General features: G+C 41.6%; 3 protein-coding genes across 3 annotated transcripts in view; all 3 read right to left on the bottom strand.

Moving 5' to 3' along the window:
• The window catches only part of LOC6547737 (zwei Ig domain protein zig-8), a 45,019-nt gene extending 38,833 nt beyond the window's left edge, over positions 1–6,186 (bottom strand). Inside the window, exon 1 of the mRNA XM_001974915.3 lies at positions 6,102–6,186. Coding sequence (XP_001974951.1) covers positions 6,102–6,186 — 85 coding nt within the window. The remainder of the gene's footprint in view (positions 1–6,101) is intronic.
• A 5,287-nt stretch (positions 6,187–11,473) lies between these two features.
• On the bottom strand, positions 11,474–12,407 carry LOC6547736 (jacalin-related lectin 34). Its single transcript, XM_001974914.3, has 3 exons — positions 12,298–12,407; positions 11,815–12,195; positions 11,474–11,700 (listed from the first exon to the last, which is right to left on the bottom strand). The coding sequence occupies exons 1-3, from the start codon at positions 12,368–12,370 to the stop codon at positions 11,474–11,476; spliced, it is 681 nt and encodes a 226-aa protein (XP_001974950.2). The 5' UTR covers positions 12,371–12,407.
• A 304-nt stretch (positions 12,408–12,711) lies between these two features.
• Positions 12,712–13,141, bottom strand: LOC113564264. The gene is made up of 2 exons (XM_026980232.1): positions 13,063–13,141; positions 12,712–13,007 (listed from the first exon to the last, which is right to left on the bottom strand). Exons 1-2 carry the CDS (start codon positions 13,139–13,141, stop codon positions 12,712–12,714), a joined length of 375 nt encoding a protein of 124 aa, XP_026836033.1.
• Positions 13,142–18,561: the final 5,420 nt, after the last annotated feature.

The following is an 18,561-nucleotide window of genomic DNA, read 5'->3' on the forward strand; positions in this document are numbered from 1 at the left end:
CAGTTAGCCTACCACTCGGGTTTCCATTTTTCGCCAAAGGACACCACAAAATTAAGGCAAATGCTTGAGTTCAGTGAACCAAATATGGAACAGTTGTTGGTTGGCTGCTTGCTTGTATTTTCATTAATTCCTTTTTTATATTTTTTATTTTTTGGAACGAACGTGTGTGTGTGTGTGTGAGAGTGAGTTCCGCTTTTCAGGAAAAGCAAATGCGCATAATTGCCGAGACCGAGCCATAAAAATGTAGAACATGACAAGCGCCCATAAATGTTAGTTGGCTGTCAATTCGTGTTCGCAGCTGGATAAACGGGTGAAGTTTTTGGCCCGCTTTTCGGCTGGTTTAATTAAGTGGGCTGTACTTTCCCACCGCCCTACTTCCCCACCAGCTCCTCGAGTGGAGCAAATCAATTCGAGGCGGATGCCCCACTCACCCACTCCTGGATATCAAAGGACTCGAAATCAACTGGAGAGGCGTGCTAAACTTTTGGCCAACAATGGCTAAGGAAACGGGAAATGAAAAACGCTTTGACTATATAAGAGTTCAAAAAAGGAAATGACACATCAACACAATTGCAAACGGTTCGTATGTGCGGCACAAAAAAAAAAAAAAAAAAAAAAAAAACCCAAAAGGGACGATTCAAGGCGAAATAAATAAATATGACACGCGCGAGCGCATGAGAAATGCGTCAGTCCCTCCTCGGGCGCCAAAGGCTGTTGACAAAAGCAACATTACTAAGGCTGCAGCAACAATAACAATCCACTGAGGCAGACATGTACAGCAAATAAATAAGGGACAAGTAGAGCGGACCCGCACTAAGAATGTGGCCTATTTGATACCCCTTAAAGTTGTGGACCACCTAAGCAAATGCCGCTAGTGTGAAAAGCTATGTCTCAATTCATTGAATAAATATAACAATTCAAAAGCAACTGTTCGTGAACACGTTATTTGTTAAATATAAATTCAACGCAATTAAGTCATATTTGTGCTTTGCAAATTCATAACTATTATGTTGGTAAGTCATGATCGATAAACTTTTATAATCATAAATTGCGCCAGCGCAATTTATTGAAATTACTACTCTGTAAACTCAACTGGAAATTTATTACCAGCAGTTTATTGCAGCTTACAGCGAATACAAAAAATAGTTAAAGTGCTTACAAATACGCGATAAATTTACTTATTTTAAGTGGAAGTTAAGCTCACGGAAATGCGATTGCATTACTAAAACAATACTATAAGAATTAAATATAACACCCAACTATTGCATATACCCACAGCTAACCCATCGTCTGGCTGCAGGGTATCACCGAAAATACAGCGGCGAAAGGATAAGCAACCAATGCGGCTCAGTTTTGCGAAATGTCGACGATGCCGCCAACGTCTTTTGCCGCTGCTGATGTGTCTGTGTGAAATATGTTGGAATGACAAAGCAATAAAACTGCTACATCGGAGGAAGCACGAAGTGGCAGCAACACCAGAAGCAACACCAGCGGCAGCATAGACAATTGTTGGTTGTTTCCTGCTAGTTGGTTGCCTTAAACATGCTTATTTCGGCATCTCCCAAGCAAGCGGTGCCCACCATTACACCCATTACACCCATAGCCCTGTATCCCCAATCCCCCGGCTCGATTGTGTGAGGAATTTTTAATAAAAGCGGCTAAGACAGGACCGAGGCTCAAGCTAAGGCGGCTCAAAGTAAGGCAACATCCCATGTAGGTTACTGGCACGCCCCGGGAAAAACAGCAACAGCCCAAAACAGCAGTGGTGAAAACTTTGTCCCCAGCACGTGTGACGTGTCCCGGTGTTAATAAAACGAATTTTCCTCGGAAAACCATTGAGGCCTACACGATTTTTAGAGCCGCGCAACTGGTTTATTGTGCTCCTGTGGATTTATCGACAACTTCGGTGCCGCAGACCCCTCGCTCTTGAAACTTATAGCGTGTATATCCTTTTTACGACACTTGTCTGTCTGTCTGCGAGTGCTTCTGTGCAATTTGGGTTGGCACTTTGGCCAAAAGGCTTTAAAATCGAGCCGAGAGCTGGGAGACAGCACAGCTGCTAAAGAGTTTTCGATTGTGGAGTGGTTTTTAATAGCCACGCCTTCTGGCTCAAGGCTGTTTTGGCGTTCATAAAACCAGGCCCACAATGAAATTGGTTGAAGGGGGGAAGAGAAAGCACTCTAGTTTTGGCTAATTTATGTCAGAATATAATTTGGCCAGCGATAAACAAAATAGAGCCATTCGCAGCCATGCTCGGACTCTGAAAATTAGCTGAAATCAAATGCATAAATTTTGCTCTTTCTTGGCTGATTCAGTTTTCTCCACTGTGCTCCAAAGTTACGTGACCGAAATAGTTGAGTTTGCAAGAAAGCGCTGTGCCAAGTGAATCAAAAAATAATGCTCCATGTATGTATCTACGCACATGGATGCCAACCCACCGGGAAGCGCCCGCTCCCATTGAGTAAAAATAAAAACAATTTTCATTTATATATATTATTTTCCTGACGAATACCTCAAAAAAAACAAAGCACACACTCAAGGGGCTCGAGCAGCAGAAACAACAATCTTGCACACAGGAAAACCTTGGCTGTCATATAAATGTCAAATCCATAAGTGTTACGAAGGCAGCGGTAAAAAATAATGTCGGTTTGACCTGCCTAGAAACGGAATCATAATAGAAAAAGCTGTGGATTTGGCTAAAAAAAAATATACCCTCCTTGTCAACGACTTGCGCAACTTTTCATCTGTTGGCCCGAAAAAACTTTGAGGCAGCCGCTTAATGAAGAAACTATTTGACAATACTTAGCCTAATTGCTTAACTACTGAAACTCGCTTGACAACGAATACGTATTTATTCGTGAATGTCATGCTACCGACATTCGAATTATAATTATTTAAGGCACCTAATCGTATTTTAAAGTAAGTTGTTCATGCTCTAGTTAGCATATGATTTTGGACTTATCAAAGTTTCTCAAGTTGAGCAAGGCTTTAAATAGGTTTTATGCATCAATTACATTTTACTTTGTAACGTAAATAAATTACTTTAATAAATGACTTCCAGATTTCTGCAATCCCTGACCATCCTCAAGTAAGGACCGTGGTCTATTAAATGATTAATGACGCCCTTTGAGTTTTCCTCTAAACATCTTCTGCAAAACATAGTCTAGTGCCCTTCCGGTGGAACTTTTAACCACGCATTCATCACAAATTCCTCTAAAGCCATATGCCATTAAAATCAACAACAGGCAAAGTTTGTTCCTTCAAGCTGCTTTCGGGCCAAAAAAAACAAGTATGTTTATATTTATACGCATAAAAAAAGATAAAGAAAAAATCTGGTTGGTTGGCCTCGAAAAATCCGGCGGGTTTTCACGCCGTTGCCTGTGTGAATAACCTGTACCCGCCGGCAAACAGATCCTGCGAACCCTTGAGTATGTGCTTTGCATACTTCGAGGCGCCGCCTCCTGAGTTTTTCATCGGATAATAGCGACTGAAATGGATGGTTTTGGATGGCAGTGGGATGGATTGGCATTGCGTGTTCTAGGTGTTTGTCTGGGCCAATGCGTCGGTTCATTCATCAGTCTGACACCGCTGAATAATGTGCCAACGTCGAGTAACCCCACAAGCAATTATATACATATATATTTCTTTTTGGTAAATCGGCATTGCTTCTGTATTAACTGTACTCAACGGAAAATCACGTCGACTATTATCATTTTTTTGCCATTGATTCATTTTGTTTTTCCTTTTTGGCGACATGGAAAATATTTACAAAAATACTTAATAGTGGCTGGGGAAAAAACACGGCACATGCGAGCTAGTGAAATGTTGGTGAAAAAGGGCAAAATCGTTTGTTTGGCTTAAATGGCAAAACAGCTGTGCAAATAACTGCAATTTTGCATACAGGATGACACGCACACACAAACAGCCAAACCGCAAGGGTAGAATTTATTTATTAATAAACCAGCAAACCAAATAACAGGAGCCCGCGAAAGGACACGATCGAAAGTTTTATGAATTCATTATGAAAATATGCGCATGCATTTATCGCGTTTTTCCCTGTCAATTAATTTAAGAAAAACGAATCAAACGGCCACCCAGCGTTCCGCAAAACTTGCCTCAATAAATTCCAATATGCATACCATATATTTTTTTCAATAAAAATAATCAGAAATATGAAAATTCACTTTTAAAATATTGCTACTTAAAAAAATGAATATGCCCAATTGTCAAGTTTTCCGTGCTAAAATAGAGAGAAATCACATTTTAGCTTTTGGCATTTTAGCCAGCCCTTTATGCTCATTTTAATCCACATTAATATAAATTAATTTTAATTCTAATTTAAATATTGCATTTGAAATAACTATCATGACCAGTAATAATCACCACCTTTGTCAGAAATAAAAAAAGAGCAAGACCAATAAAAATCTTGTGAAAAAGAATGCAGCCCAGTAATTCGATAGGAATCTTTTTTGATTGCTTGCCTTTTTTGCAGGTTCTTTTGCAATTGCCAAGATGAGATATTTCGTCTGTTTGTCTGCGCTTAACCAACGTCAAGTAGCTTTTAGCCAAATGAAATAGCCAGACAGATGCCAATGGGCAAACAAGATAGGCGGGTAAAAGACGAAGGAGCAGCCAAGTCAAAGGAAAGCAGAGCGAAGGAAACAATTTGCTCAAAAGTGAATTGCACTCGGAAAGTATTTCATTTGAAAATTACAAAGCCCAGACGAACAACTGCCAAGTCAAATGATGGAAAATTGTATAAAAATGCAATTTACTGTTTTCAGAGATGACAAACGGCGAGCTGAAAACGGAAACTAGAAAATTGCTAGCTGAAAGCTAAAAAGTGCAAACTTAAAACCAGCAAAAAGTCGTATAAAACCAAAAACTAAAATCCAGAAAGCCAAGCCCAATGGCAATAGTTTCGTGTGTCAACTGCAACATGCCACATGCAACGCAGCTGCTACTGCTGCACCAGCAGCAACAACATCAACAGCAACAGCAACTGCAGCCAGAAGCATTTCGGCCATGACCAAGCTTCAACAGCATTTTCCAAGTGTCTGCCGCTCGTTAGTATGTGTTATTTTTCATATTTACTTTTTATTTTCCCACATTTCTATCTGTGTGGCGCTGGGCATCCCATGCGCGTGCTTCTCATTTGACGCATTGAAAGTGAAACTGCTGCCCCACTGTTGCAACTATTATATAAAACCGTTTGCCCATCCCACACGTTGCATGTGGCATTCGCACTCTGCGGCCATTCGCCATTCGCCATTCATCCTCCTGCCCTTCAGCTGGTCTCTGGACCAACCTTGATGGCTGCGAAACTAGGACTAGGACCCACACTATGGACAACACTGCGACTCTGGCCAGGAGTGGTCACTATTGCACCGAAAATCAAATAGCCGGAGTACTTAAGTGCATATATCTTCTTTTGTAAATAACTTTTTGTAAAAGACTAGTCTTCTCAGCGTTTTCTAACTGCTCTAGTATGTGATTTTATATGTACTACTGACTACTGAATGAGAACAATGATAGCATTTAAAGTTTTTTACAAATATTTTGAAAGTTTGGTTAAAATATTTTGACATCAATGAATAAAAGAGTAATAGACTTAAAGTGTGACTTTGTTCACTCAAATAAAAATGCAACATCTTATTCTATAGAAACAAAAAGAGTGTTTCACACATATATTATAGGTGCATTAAAAAGAAAAGCGGTTTTTCTCTCTGTATAATGTTTCATTTTGTGGGCTCCCCACCTTTGGGGGTCACACACAGATGGGCATTAAATGGTTCACCTTTCGACTTGCGCCAGAGACAAAAGGAAAAACTTTTGCCGACGCTGTGGCGAAATTAAAATTCTTAGCACAAAAATTAAAGAATTTTCAATTCGCGTTCTCGCGCTTCCCCAGCCACCGAAACTCGCTCGTTTTCCGGAAATTAGACGGGAAATCCTAGGCGACAAAGGAAAATCTTCGGGTTACAGCCGGGCATGGGGGCAATTGGATGGGCCAGAGCGCGGCGCAAACAAATTAAATTTAATTAGAAATTAAATGAAAATAAATTGGATTATTTAATTAAAAAGCCCGACGCACAACTCACCTCTGAACAAAACCATCGACAGCAGCAGCAGCCAGCCGATGAGCCAGTTGAGTAATCCGAAATTGGCTCTGGATGGCAGGGACATTTTGCTGCTGTATCTGTATCTGTGGTTGTTATCCGCAAGTTTATTGTTATTACGCTTGTAGTCGGCACGCGATCCGGATCCGGCCAAACGGATTCCGGGGGTGGGGAGGTGTTGGGGGTTGAACGTCACTGGTCAACTAACGATTCCGTCAAATTAGAGCCCGGCAAAACTCTCGGTTAAGCTCTGCCTGGGGAGCAATGAAAGTACTTTCTCCGCCTGGCCCTATTTTTGGTTCGTTTTCACTGAGAGTTGCCCTTTTTTTTTTTTGGTTTTGTTTTATTTTTTTAATCTGCTGCGAAATGAGCTTTGCACAACAACTTTTCTTGTGGGCGGTGTGTGTGTGTGTGTTTGGCGGGTAAAAGGTTTTAACGGTCTACGAACACTTCAAACAGATCGTAAGCCCAAAAGCCGCTAAGTAGGCTACACTTTCTGGGGGGCCTCTAATTTATGGCACTGTTTCACTGTACTCAGTCGCTCGGTTCAGCTCATTACGGCGCCCCATGCATGTGGCTACTGCATTTTAATCGCCCGTCATTAATTCGCCATTAACACGAAAGTCCGGACTCATTAGGCCCTTTTTTTCGGAACCCTCCACACAGGACTATATCTGAACAGGAATTAACTGGGACTACAACCCGCGCACATAAATCAAGCAACGCGTGCTTCGCCTTCGAGTCGCAGGATGGAACTGACTGGTAATCGGTGGTCGGGCGTCTATGGCCACATAACGAACGCCTTGCCTTCGGCTCACTTCGGCACTCGGGCCGCTTTCACAGAGAGCTGCCCTTTTTTTCTTTGGCGGCTAAGAGCAAAGAGAGCTGCCGTTGCAGGGCCGCTCTCTTCAGCCGGATTATTGGAGCACGAAATTACCAAGCAACTTTGGATTGCAGCCATTAAGATGCTTTGTTTGTTTACGGCAGGTAGTAAAGCACTATTGCCACTGCATTGAAATACTTGTAAACAATTGTTTTACTATGTAAGCTAATTTCGCATTTGCAGAATGAATCAAATGGAACATTTCACAGATATTTCTACTTGAGCAGCTTTGTGATACTGTCTAATACAAATGGTTTTCTTGCTCGTTGACAGGTAACATTTAAAATATAATATAATATAATATAATTTGTTTAAAAATTCAGTTTATTTTTACATATTGGGATTAAATAAAACTGGTTTTTTGTTTTTAATAGAACATTTATTCAAACCCACTCCCATTAAGTTACTAAACAAAACGCGTAAAAATGTCCTGCCATAGGTCAGTTAAGAATACTCTTATACATCCGCTCTTATACACCGCAAGCATAAAGAGAAAATGTCCTGTGTGTGAAGACAGTTTCACTTCCACGTTCTCTGCAGTTCAATTGAGCAGCAAAAAATGCATTTTTAATTAATGCTCCTAATTAGCACTTTTCAGTGTTTTTTCCCACATTTTTTTTTTTTTTTTTGTTTATTTCCTGCGAGTTCCCTCAAGCGGTTTTAGTCACAGCCACCCAGCGAACACAAAGGAAAAGCACACACGAGAATTTCAATCAATTGCGAAACTTTTAATTACAAGTCAATTTAATTTTGTGCAAACAAACAGATCAAATGCACTCGATAGCAGCCCCAACCCCACCAACTGCCCCTGCGACTGGTCGAGCCGAAGCGTTTAAATCAATTAAATTAATTAACGACTGTGAAATATGTATTTGTGCAGATTGGCCACAACTTTTCCGCCTGATTATTTTTAATTGATTGGCCCAGCTTTTGGCTTTCCCAGCTTACGACTGGCCCGCTGCCCAAAGTCGTACAGATATTGCCAGTATTATGCAATCAACTTGCGGACTTATAAATACCCCACAAGCAAGGTCGCCGCAATTAGCGCCCCAAAAAGCGATTACTTCCATTCGATAACCGAAAGAGGCGTGGGGCGTGGCGGTGAAGGCACGTGTCAAACGCAAGCCGCTTAAAGCTAAAGTAAAAGGCGAAAAAGCAAAATCAGTAAACTTTTTAATTGAAACAATTTGTAAAATGTTGCCCAATAACATCCCCTGTTCTTGGCCAGAAATAAAGAATAGACAAACTTTCAGGTCTCGCTTTTAATCTTCCTTTTTTGAGAGTTCCATTTTACCAAATTCTTGCCATCCTGCGTGATTTCTTTATTGAATTACCCTCGTCCGATTTAACCGAACGGTAGCTGCAAAAACAATGGGTAAATACTCGTTATTGATTTTCTATATTGACAAAAACAAGTAACTCCCCAAAAACTCGACAAATCTGGCTCGCTTTATGTTCAATCTTCGCTTGCCAAATCATTATTCCAATCAGAGACGCACGCCCGCCTCACAATTGGATTTGGATTCGGATTCGGATATGGATCCGGGCTTGGGCTCGGAATGGGGAAGGCTAAGTTGCCAGCTGGGGGTGAGCAAACAAATCAAAAATCTATTAAGACGTGCGATGCGGCACATCCAGGCTCAACAAATGTCCTTGCGGTCACGTGTCGCCGCGGAGTTGCAGTTGTACACGCAAAAAAATGAATGTAGTCGTTTCCCCAAACAAAAAGAGGTCTGTAACACTACGCTCCAGTTATCCTTAAAAATTATAGTCACAGCTAGAGTGATTCACGTATATTTAAGTGGTCATGGCAACTGAAGTACAGCAACCCATGCGTAACTATTATTGTAATCTTTAATCATATACAACACGGTATCGTTTTCTTGTAGTGGTTAGATATATCTCGACGCCCATTGACAACAACCCAAAAGGGGCGAGACCTTCAACTTCGTGGCAGATATGGGGTTGCGGCTGGTTTCCTGATGAAACTGGAGCTGGAGCTGGAGCTGGAGCTGGCGCTGGCTTCAGACGGCTTCATTAGGAGTGCAGCGTCGGAAGAGCTGACCCCTCGGAGGGCAGGATTGGGCTGGGATGGGAGGAGATACAAGGGTGGCAAGTGCCATTAATTGAAATGCCAAGCAACAGCTCGTTGGGGCAACGAGGCATGACCAAATTACAGCCGCACACACACGCGTGCTCGGCACTCCGCTGGGCTCCTCCAACTTGTTTATACTTTCGAGATGGTTTTGATTTTGGCAGTGGGTGTGGGCATCCTGCGGCCCACACCCTCTTGGGGGAAACCTATAAAACAAAGGAAACCAAAGCAAGGAAAACAAATGGGAAAAAACAAAAGGGAAAAGAATGAAATGAGCGGCTGTGCAATAAAAATCAAACCCGCATAATTTAACACAAGTGCGCGCACTCGGAACAGCTGACTCTCGACCACCGGGGAGCACCACCCACTTTGGATGGCCTCTGGGGGCGGTGGTGGTGGATAAAAAAGCGTGCGTGTGCGATGACACTCTGGAAAACATCTCAATTATTTGTTGACTCTGGCACACCGCGCCCACACCTCCCGGTTTTAGTATCAGCCCAACAGCATCGGCATTAACATTTAAAACAATTTTCAATGTTGTAAAAAGCAAGTGTAGCGCTGTGGATGCCTTCAAAGGACGGCTAGCATTTACTATTTGTATAGCCGCCTTCACGATTCACACGCCTGCATACTTAATGCCAGCAACAACCACAAGAAGCAGCACATTTGCCCTCGACCTCTGACCCCCCAGGCCCAACGCCCAACTCCCCATTAGATGGTATAGAAAATCACTGGGGTGCCAGCAAGTAAGCCACACAACAGTTTCCCTTATCGCTCAAATGTCATCGACTGTCGGCTCTCGCTATTGCTTTTGCTTTTGCTGTTGCTGTTGCTTTGACTTCAGTTTTTCGGCTTTGGAAAAGCACCCCTCCGGCCATTTTCCCACCCCCCGCCGCCAACACCCAAAAAGGGCGTTCATTTGTGAAATTCTAGCCATGCCCAGGGGCGGCACTTGCGGCATTTAGTTAGTAATTTAGCGCATTTAGTACGCAATTCCAGCCGGGGATTCCGGGGCTTCGAGGGGAGCAACTGCCCTTCTGGGGTCACGGCCTCGGTCATTAGGCTGGCTTTCTCTGCGATACTAAAGTGCACAATAATTGTAGTTTGCTGCTGATTCGTTCATGAATATACAAACACACAGTCGTGTTTGCAAGTGTTGAATTTACATACACAAATATATATATTTCTATCCAATTTTAGAGTTGAGGCACAATTATAAGGCTTGCATTCATCTAAAGCACATCTTAACTGCAGTTCGACTTTTATCCTTTCCCTCAGACTTGAGTTCACCTTATAGACGTTCTACTGTCCATGGCATATGTACGCACAGAGAGAGTCTGAATGGTCTTTTAAAAGGGGCAGAGATATGGTAATTTGAGTTTGATTTTCTTCGAGAAATAGTTTGCTGCTGCCAGACACTCGCCGCACTTTAATCACTAAGGGCACTTTTTCCAGGCCATGACAGAAGTTCTACGCATTTACATAAATAATAAATGGTCCCTAATGCAATTCCTGCCTAGGCAATGACAGACACATCGCCAGGACCAAGGATCAGACAATAACATAAACACTGCAATTTACTCGACGTGAAAGAAGATTCAAAGTTAATAGTTCGCTGGAGGAAGTGCGGGGCTGAGGTCCTTTATCCACATAAATTCCGCATCCAAATCAATAGGCGAAGGCGGGGGAGGCGGGTGGATACGGGGGACAGGGGAGGCCGTTGACATTGGCCAGTGTTAAAGTTAATAAATTGTGGCCAAGGAGGATTTATGTGGCCGGGCGGCTGCCCTCGACGTCAATGACATTTCAATGTTTACATAAGGACCAAAGGCGTTGGGAAGGTGGTAAGAGGACGGGAAGGGGGGACTCGGAGTGGGTGTGGCATGCTGCGTGCCTTTCAGCTTGTATTAATAACCATTCTGCCACCGCGATACGCGTGACGCAGCAAATGGCAGCACCAAGAAAAATACATACGTTTTTTATGTTTATACAACAGAAGAGAAATACCAAACTAGAGATAAGGAAACACATAAATACTTAAAATTATACAGCAGGCTTAATATACCCTGCAAACAAACCAATAACTCTCATCTCAACCAAGTTAGCCCCCTTTTCGTTCAGTGCGCCCGCCTGTGTGTCACATATGAATGTTCGCTGCTCGTCGGCGAGTCCACTTTCCCTGTAAAATGTTTTCGGACGAAAACCCAGAGTGCATGTCAGCAAATCATAAATGTGTCAATCCAAGATTTCCCCAAGTCATTCGGCCATTAATGAAGCCAGCCCACCCAGGCCCATGGAATGCGGAGCAATTAAAATTTAATAAACTAATCGAAATCAATAAATAAGTTAGCTTAAAGTAAGTTTAGGGCCTATGCCCTAAACCCGTTGCCTGCTGTACTTTTTCAGTGACTGCCGATGGCGTTCCGGATACACAGATCTCAAGGTTCCTGGACGGATCCGCAACTGACGCCGGCGACGGGAACCCTCCTTGCTCAGGACAATGCATGTGAGGCCATTGCCAGGGCCAGGACCAGTACCAGTGCCAGTACCAGTGCCAGTACCAGTGCCAGTACCAGTGCCAGTACCAGTGCCAGTACCAGTACCTGTGCCAGTACCAGTGCCAGTACCAGGAGCAGTACCAGTGCCAGTACCAGGAGCAGTACCAGCGCCAGTACCAGGAGCAGTACTAGTGCCAGAGCTAACGGAAGTTACAGAGCCATCGGTCTGCCTCCACTCGCCATTAGGTTCTGCGTCATCATCCATGCCATTATAGCCATTACTCCTGCCGTTAATGACCTCTCCGTCGACACTGCGACTGTTGAAACAGATCTCCTGGGCGGTTCCACTGCTGCTTGAGGACGATGAAGAGGCAGTGGAGTTCAGCAGACTGGTGATGTAATCAATGGTCACGTTCGAGGTGACCACATCGAACAGAATCGAGCCACCTATGCCCTTTGTGATGCCCAGGGCGAATCCACTGAGTCCGGTCAAAGCGGATGCCACTGATCTTCCAGCTGCGGAATCCACATCGAATCCGGATTCTCTAAGAGCCCTTCTCAGTTCCCTTCCTGTCAGTGGACGCAGAGCCAGGCGACGAGCTAAAAATCAGGCAGGGTACGGTTTATTTTCGGTCAATTCGGTTCTTTGAATTCCGGAGTAGTGATCAAGTAAATTCCAAAAAACACACTTTCACAACTCACCCTCCGAGCGAACAGTAAGGCATGCCATAAGGATGACGAGTAGGCCAAAGGTCAAGTTCCCAAACGACTTCATCTTCTCAAAGATCTTTCGCGTAATCGCGTAGAAATCCAACTGAAACGGCCGACGGGTTCTGCTTCACTTTTATCTGTGACGAGAAGCAAAGAAAGTTTCTTCGAGCTTCGCATATGCAAATTCCCCCAAATTCCGCCGAAAATAAAACCATTTGACCCTTGGCAGCGCCGCGACCCCAAACAGGTTTTAAAAGATCCATTAACAGAATCATTTTGCAAAGGGCTCGTGTCTACTACGACTTAATAACGCAGACAACGTGGTGATCGAAATTACAATGAATTAATAATAAATTCAGGCCATTTTTGATTATCCCAACTTAAAAAGTTCGTAGTAATTATTTATTAGTTTCCGTTATGTGTATAGTAAACTAGGCAGGTCATATCCGAATTAGAGCTGCCAGTGCTGAAGCAAACTTCCCTAAAGGAACCACTGTTCGATGAGACTTTGGTGTCATCTGATTCGGTGATATTGGCCGTAATGACATCGTAGATGAAGACCCCAGTGAGGGCCTTTCCCAAGCCCAGGACGAAGCCGGTGAGGCCAGCCAGGCCACTGACTACCGATCGCCCCTTGGCCATCGAGTTCTCCAGAGCTCGAACCTCTGCTGATGCCAGGGGTCTCAGTGCCACCTGTTTGGCTGCATAAAAATTCATTAGGTAATGGACTATGTTAGTGTAGCTCCTCATAGATACCCGAGGCGCTGGCACTGCGACTCAAAAGTGCAATCAGGCCCATTAGGAGCAACCTCGTCCACTTGTGGCTGCTGCTCATCTTGCTGCAGGTAACTTGAGTTGGTCTGAGCTCAGCATTGATTTATATTTATGCCCGGGCCAGGTCTTTAGAACTGATTTGCATAAACATAAACACTAATCACTGACAAGAGGCAAGGCAATCAGTCATTTCAGATGTACCCACATGCCCATGCCTGGATACACCCATCAGCAGGGTGATTTCTTTATTTTTTCTGCTAATCAAGCACTTTCACTTTGGTTGATATGAATATGAATGTGGAAACTTGGCAAACGAGCGACAAAGAGGCAAAGAAAGCAGGCTGGATGGCAGGTCGCCGTGGTTTGAGTTCCGCAAGGCGAAACAACAACAGAGGTTCTCGTGGCCATCTGACCTGCTAATCGAACCGTGTCACAAGGTGCTCTCTACCATATGAACCCAGAAAATATCTTATGTAACCCAGTAGATGACTTTGCTTCCCATTAGAACTCAGATTTCGTGTGTAAGCCTTTCACCCTCGATAGGGTATCACGGGGCATTTTAGTTTAAGCTGAGCTGAGAAAATACCCTATTTATAAGATTATTATGTTATCTCAAAATATATATATAAATTTCATAATTTATCATTTACATATTATATTAAATATCCGCCTTAAATTATTATTATTAGATAAGATATCTCACGAAACGACTTCTGCCACCGAACTGCCATTTTGCGCGCTTTTCTTGTGTCGACCATAAATTCAGATTTGGTGGCTCAACGGAAGTATTAAGCTGATTTTATGGCTTACAACTGCATACTTAAATCTGTTTCCAGGCCAAGCCAGATTCGGATTTCGGATTTCGGATCCGGGAAGGGAGTGTTGTCTATCCCATTTGGCAAGCGATACGCAGCCGGTCCCCGGGTGCACTTTTATTTGCCACGTACAAGTTGTGAATGGCCCAGCAAAGTGGGGCATAAAAAGTTTTAGTTGCAGCTTTGTCAGACATTTTCTTTTTAAAATGGCTTAAAGCCGACAGCTGCCAATTGACGGGCAAGTGTGTGGCTCTGTCCCTTTGGTGGCTGCGAGTTTAGCTTCCGAAGATATAATGGAGCTGCCCTCCTTCACTCTTCACTCCTCACCGAGCAGCTGATGCAGCTGAAGCAGCTGTTGCATTGCAACAAGTGAGATGCAAGCGATGAATGTCAAGCTGTCTGCGCACGCGAACAATGCCGCATCACCACCATCATTAGCATCATTTTGAGGGCCGCCACCCCATATAGTACGCAGTGGTATAGTGGCAGTGCCACACGGAATCCACTCCTGTTGGGGCACGCCCGATTATTCCTGATTTACGCCCTGGCAGAGCGGCCGTTGCGCATAACATCATTTGCAGCTCATTAATCAGTTCTGACGCACGTCGGGCTCCGGCTGCAAAGTCGTCATGTGGCAAGTAAAGTTCCACCCGGCCGCCCTGGAACGTGCAACATAATCGGATTGCCTGCCCTGGAGGCATCTCTTCGGGAACGGAGCGCCAACCGCGGGATTTGTATAATAATTGGTACCCGCGTTGCAAGTGGCGATTTTCTAATTTCATATAATTACAGCATTTTTATACAAAGCTTCCAATTATTTTGTAATACGGATTAGCGATAAATGCCTAAATAAATAATTAATTTTATTTTTATTCCAAACAGAAACGTGCACATTTTGAAAGCCGTGTCTAGTATAGTATTATTTTGCAATACGATTTATGCGTTTTTATTAGAGCTGCAAAACTATTTCAATTGGACACTATCATTCTCAATTAAAACAATACAAAAAAAAGTATATTGTTTTTTTACTAAGAATAGTACTAACATAGTCGATTTTATGAATAGTATAGAAAGTTTATAGTTAAAAATGACAAAAATGTTTAATTATCATCAGCATTTTTATAAATCTTCAATTTATCATAATTTAGTTAGTTTAGTTTAGAATTTGCAATAAATTAATTATTTTCATCTCTGTACTTTTTTTAGTCATTCAGGCTTAGTCGAAGGCCTTGTAAAAATATTTTTATATTGCGTACTAATAAACCGATGTCGGAGCAGCCCCTCTGACATGGAAAAAAATGGAATGGAATGCGGGGCATCTGTGCAACTTTGCGGCGTTGCAGATTCACTCATTCGCTCGGAGAGGTGAGAAGCTGCAACACAATGAGTGGGCACCATAATTTCAGCGCTTTTCGCTGGTTTTATGTGGCATGGCTGGGTGGATTTTATGCTGTGCAGCAGGAGTTCGACCGCCTCAAATGAACATGCAGCCTGAAAAAGATGGAAAAGATGTGCCACAGATTGCGGGCGCAAGGAAGAGGCGCATATTTCAGCAGTTGAGCGAGATAAAGCAGCCGCGATGATAACCCTTGACTATAAAAATATATATTATGTATATATACTTATATTTCAACGTATTATGTTCGCATAAACTTTATGCATAACACAATTTATAAAGGCGTCAGGAAAGGAGTGCACTTATTCCACGGCCATTCGCTCGTTAACATTAAACGTCGCTGTGCTGAAGGACCAAGGAGGACCAAGGACGACCAGGAACTTACACGTTATCACTGCTCCTTGATGGGCGGACATTCGAGCGATGGCTGATGGGGCGCGGTTAAGGATGCTCGATTTATCCAATCAATGCAGGCCCATTGGCGCCGTTATGGCCAAATACGGTTATAAGTTGCATCAAAAGTTGATGGCTCCATTGTGATGCTGCTGCTTTATTTACGATGCGATTTATGGCCCCTTCTCAAAGGGGCAAGCCCCAACCCCCAACCAAGCCAGACCCCGCCCACTTTTCTCAACTGGGGGTCAGCGTCTAATTGTGAGAACAAGAACATGCGTGGTGCTGAACGTTAGTTAGCTTACCGCCATAAATCATTCTTTATTTCACTCACGCACACCATCACACCATCCAGTCCACAATGAATGGGCCAGGACATTAGCACCTTCTTGGCCAGCAAATCAAGTCCTTCGAGTGCGGGAGCGAGGGCGGGGTGTGTGCGTGGGTAGTAATTAATTATGGTGTTATTTAATTTAATTGTGAGCGGCATTAGGACCCACTCAGTCGAGCAAGTGCCTACAAATCGCTACGTCGTCATGCCAACTCGCCTGCCACCTTTTAAACTGATAGGCAACTCAAAATCAGTCCGAGAAATTAAATTCTGGGAATCACTACAACTTTCAAAGTTATCCAAAACGTGTTGTTTTTTCTTATTAAAACAAACTTAAATTAAGTAAGCAATGCAACGAAAAACAAGATCATAGCATCAACAAAAATTAAAAATAAAAATAAATTTCTAAATTTGAATGCAGACTTTTAGAGAATTGCACCAGAAACATTTAGAGGTATGCCACTTCAAAATCCGATAAAGATAAGTTGAGTTTTGGAGTATAGAACTTCAGCATTAGGACATTTTTTAATATTTTTGAATTTCTCAACATCATGACATCAAAAAAATTACAAAAAATTATAAAAAAAATAAATTTCTAAATTTGAATGCAGACTTTTAGAGAATTGCACCAGAAACATTTAGAGGTATGCCACTTCAAAATCCGATAAAGATAAGTTGAGTTATGGAGTTCAGAACTTCAGCCTTGGGACATATCATAACTTTGTTGAATTTCTACACATCACCACATCAAAAAAATTACAAATATATTAAAAAAAAATAAATTTCTAAATTTGAATGCAGATCTTTAGAGGATTGCACCAGAAACATTTAGAGGTATGCCACTTCAAAATCCGATTAAGATAAGTTGAGTTATGGAGTATAAAACTTCAGCATTGGGACATTTTTTCATTTTTTTGGATTTCTCAACATCATGACATCAAAAAAATTACAAAAAATTTAAAAAAAAATAAATTTCTAAATTTGAATGCAGACTTTTAGAGAATTGCACCAGAAACATTTAGAGGTATGTCACTTCAAAATCCGATAAAGATAAGTTGAGTTATGGAGTTCAGAACTTCAGCCTTGGGACATTTTTTAATATTTTTGAATTTCTCAACATCATGACATCAAAAAAATTACAAAAAATTAAAAAAAAAATAAATTTCTAAATTTGAATGCAGACATTTAGAGAATTGCACCAGAAACATTTAGAGGTATGCCACTTCAAAATCCGATAAAGATAAGTTGAGTTATGGAGTTCAGAACTTCAGCCTTGGGACATTTTTTAATATTTTTGAATTTCTCAACATCATGACATCAAAAAAATTACAAAAAATTATAAAAAAAATTAATTTCTAAATTTGAATGCAGACTTTTAGAGAATTGCACCAGAAACATTTAGAGGTATGCCACTTCAAAATCCGATAAAGATAAGTTGAGTTATGGAGTTCAGAACTTCAGCCTTGGGACATTTTTTAATATTTTTGAATTTCTCAACATCATGACATCAAAAAAATTACAAAAAATTAAAAAAAAAATAAATTTCTAAATTTGAATGCAGACTTTTAGAGAATTGCACCAGAAACATTTAGAGGTATGCCACTTCAAAATCCGGTTAAAATAAGTTGAGTTATGGAGTTCAGAACTTCAGCCTTGGGACATTTTTTAATATTTTTGAATTTCTCAACATCATGACATCAAAAAAATTACAAAAAATTAAAAAAAAAATAAATTTCTAAATTTGAATGCAGACTTTTAGAGAATTGCACCAGAAACATTTAGAGGTATGCCACTTCAAAATCCGATAAAGATAAGTTGAGTTATGGAGTTCAGAACTTCAGCCTTGGGACATTTTTTAATATTTTTGAATTTCTCAACATCATGACATCAAAAAAATTACAAAAAATTAAAAAAAAAAATTAATTTCTAAATTTGAATGCAGACTTTTAGAGAATTGCACCAGAAACATTTAGAGGTATGCCACTTCAAAATCCGATAAAGATAAGTTGAGTTATGGAGTTCAGAACTTCAGCCTTGGGACATTTTTTAATATTTTTGAATTTCTCAACATCACATCAAAAAAATTACAAAAAATTTTAAAAAATAGATAGAATGCTATAGTCGAGTTCCCCGACTATCAGATACTCGTAACTCAGCTGGTGGAAGTGCGAAAGAGAATTTTCATTATTTTCTGAAACATCGGTAAAAATTGCGAATACAATTAAGAAATTAAAAAAAAAATTGTTATAAAGGGTGGGCGTGACAGTTTAGGGTGGTTTGTGGGCTTTAGAGTGGGCGTGGCAACGCTATTTTTGGCAAATCGATAGAAATGAACAAAACTAACAAAAAAATTAAAAAAATATCTTTGGAAAGAAGCTGAAAGCTCAGTCTTAACATTCTAGCTTTTGTAGTTCCTGAGATCGAGGCGTTCATACGGACAGACGGACATGGCCAGTTCGACTCGGCTATTGATCCTGATCAAGAATATATATAATTTATATGGTCGGAAACGCTTCCTTCTGTCTGTTACATACTTTTCAACGAAT

Source organism: Drosophila erecta, unplaced genomic scaffold (assembly GCF_003286155.1).
Source record: "Drosophila erecta strain 14021-0224.00,06,07 unplaced genomic scaffold, DereRS2 tig00000092-arrow-pilon, whole genome shotgun sequence".
Classification (NCBI taxonomy): domain Eukaryota; kingdom Metazoa; phylum Arthropoda; class Insecta; order Diptera; family Drosophilidae; genus Drosophila; species Drosophila erecta.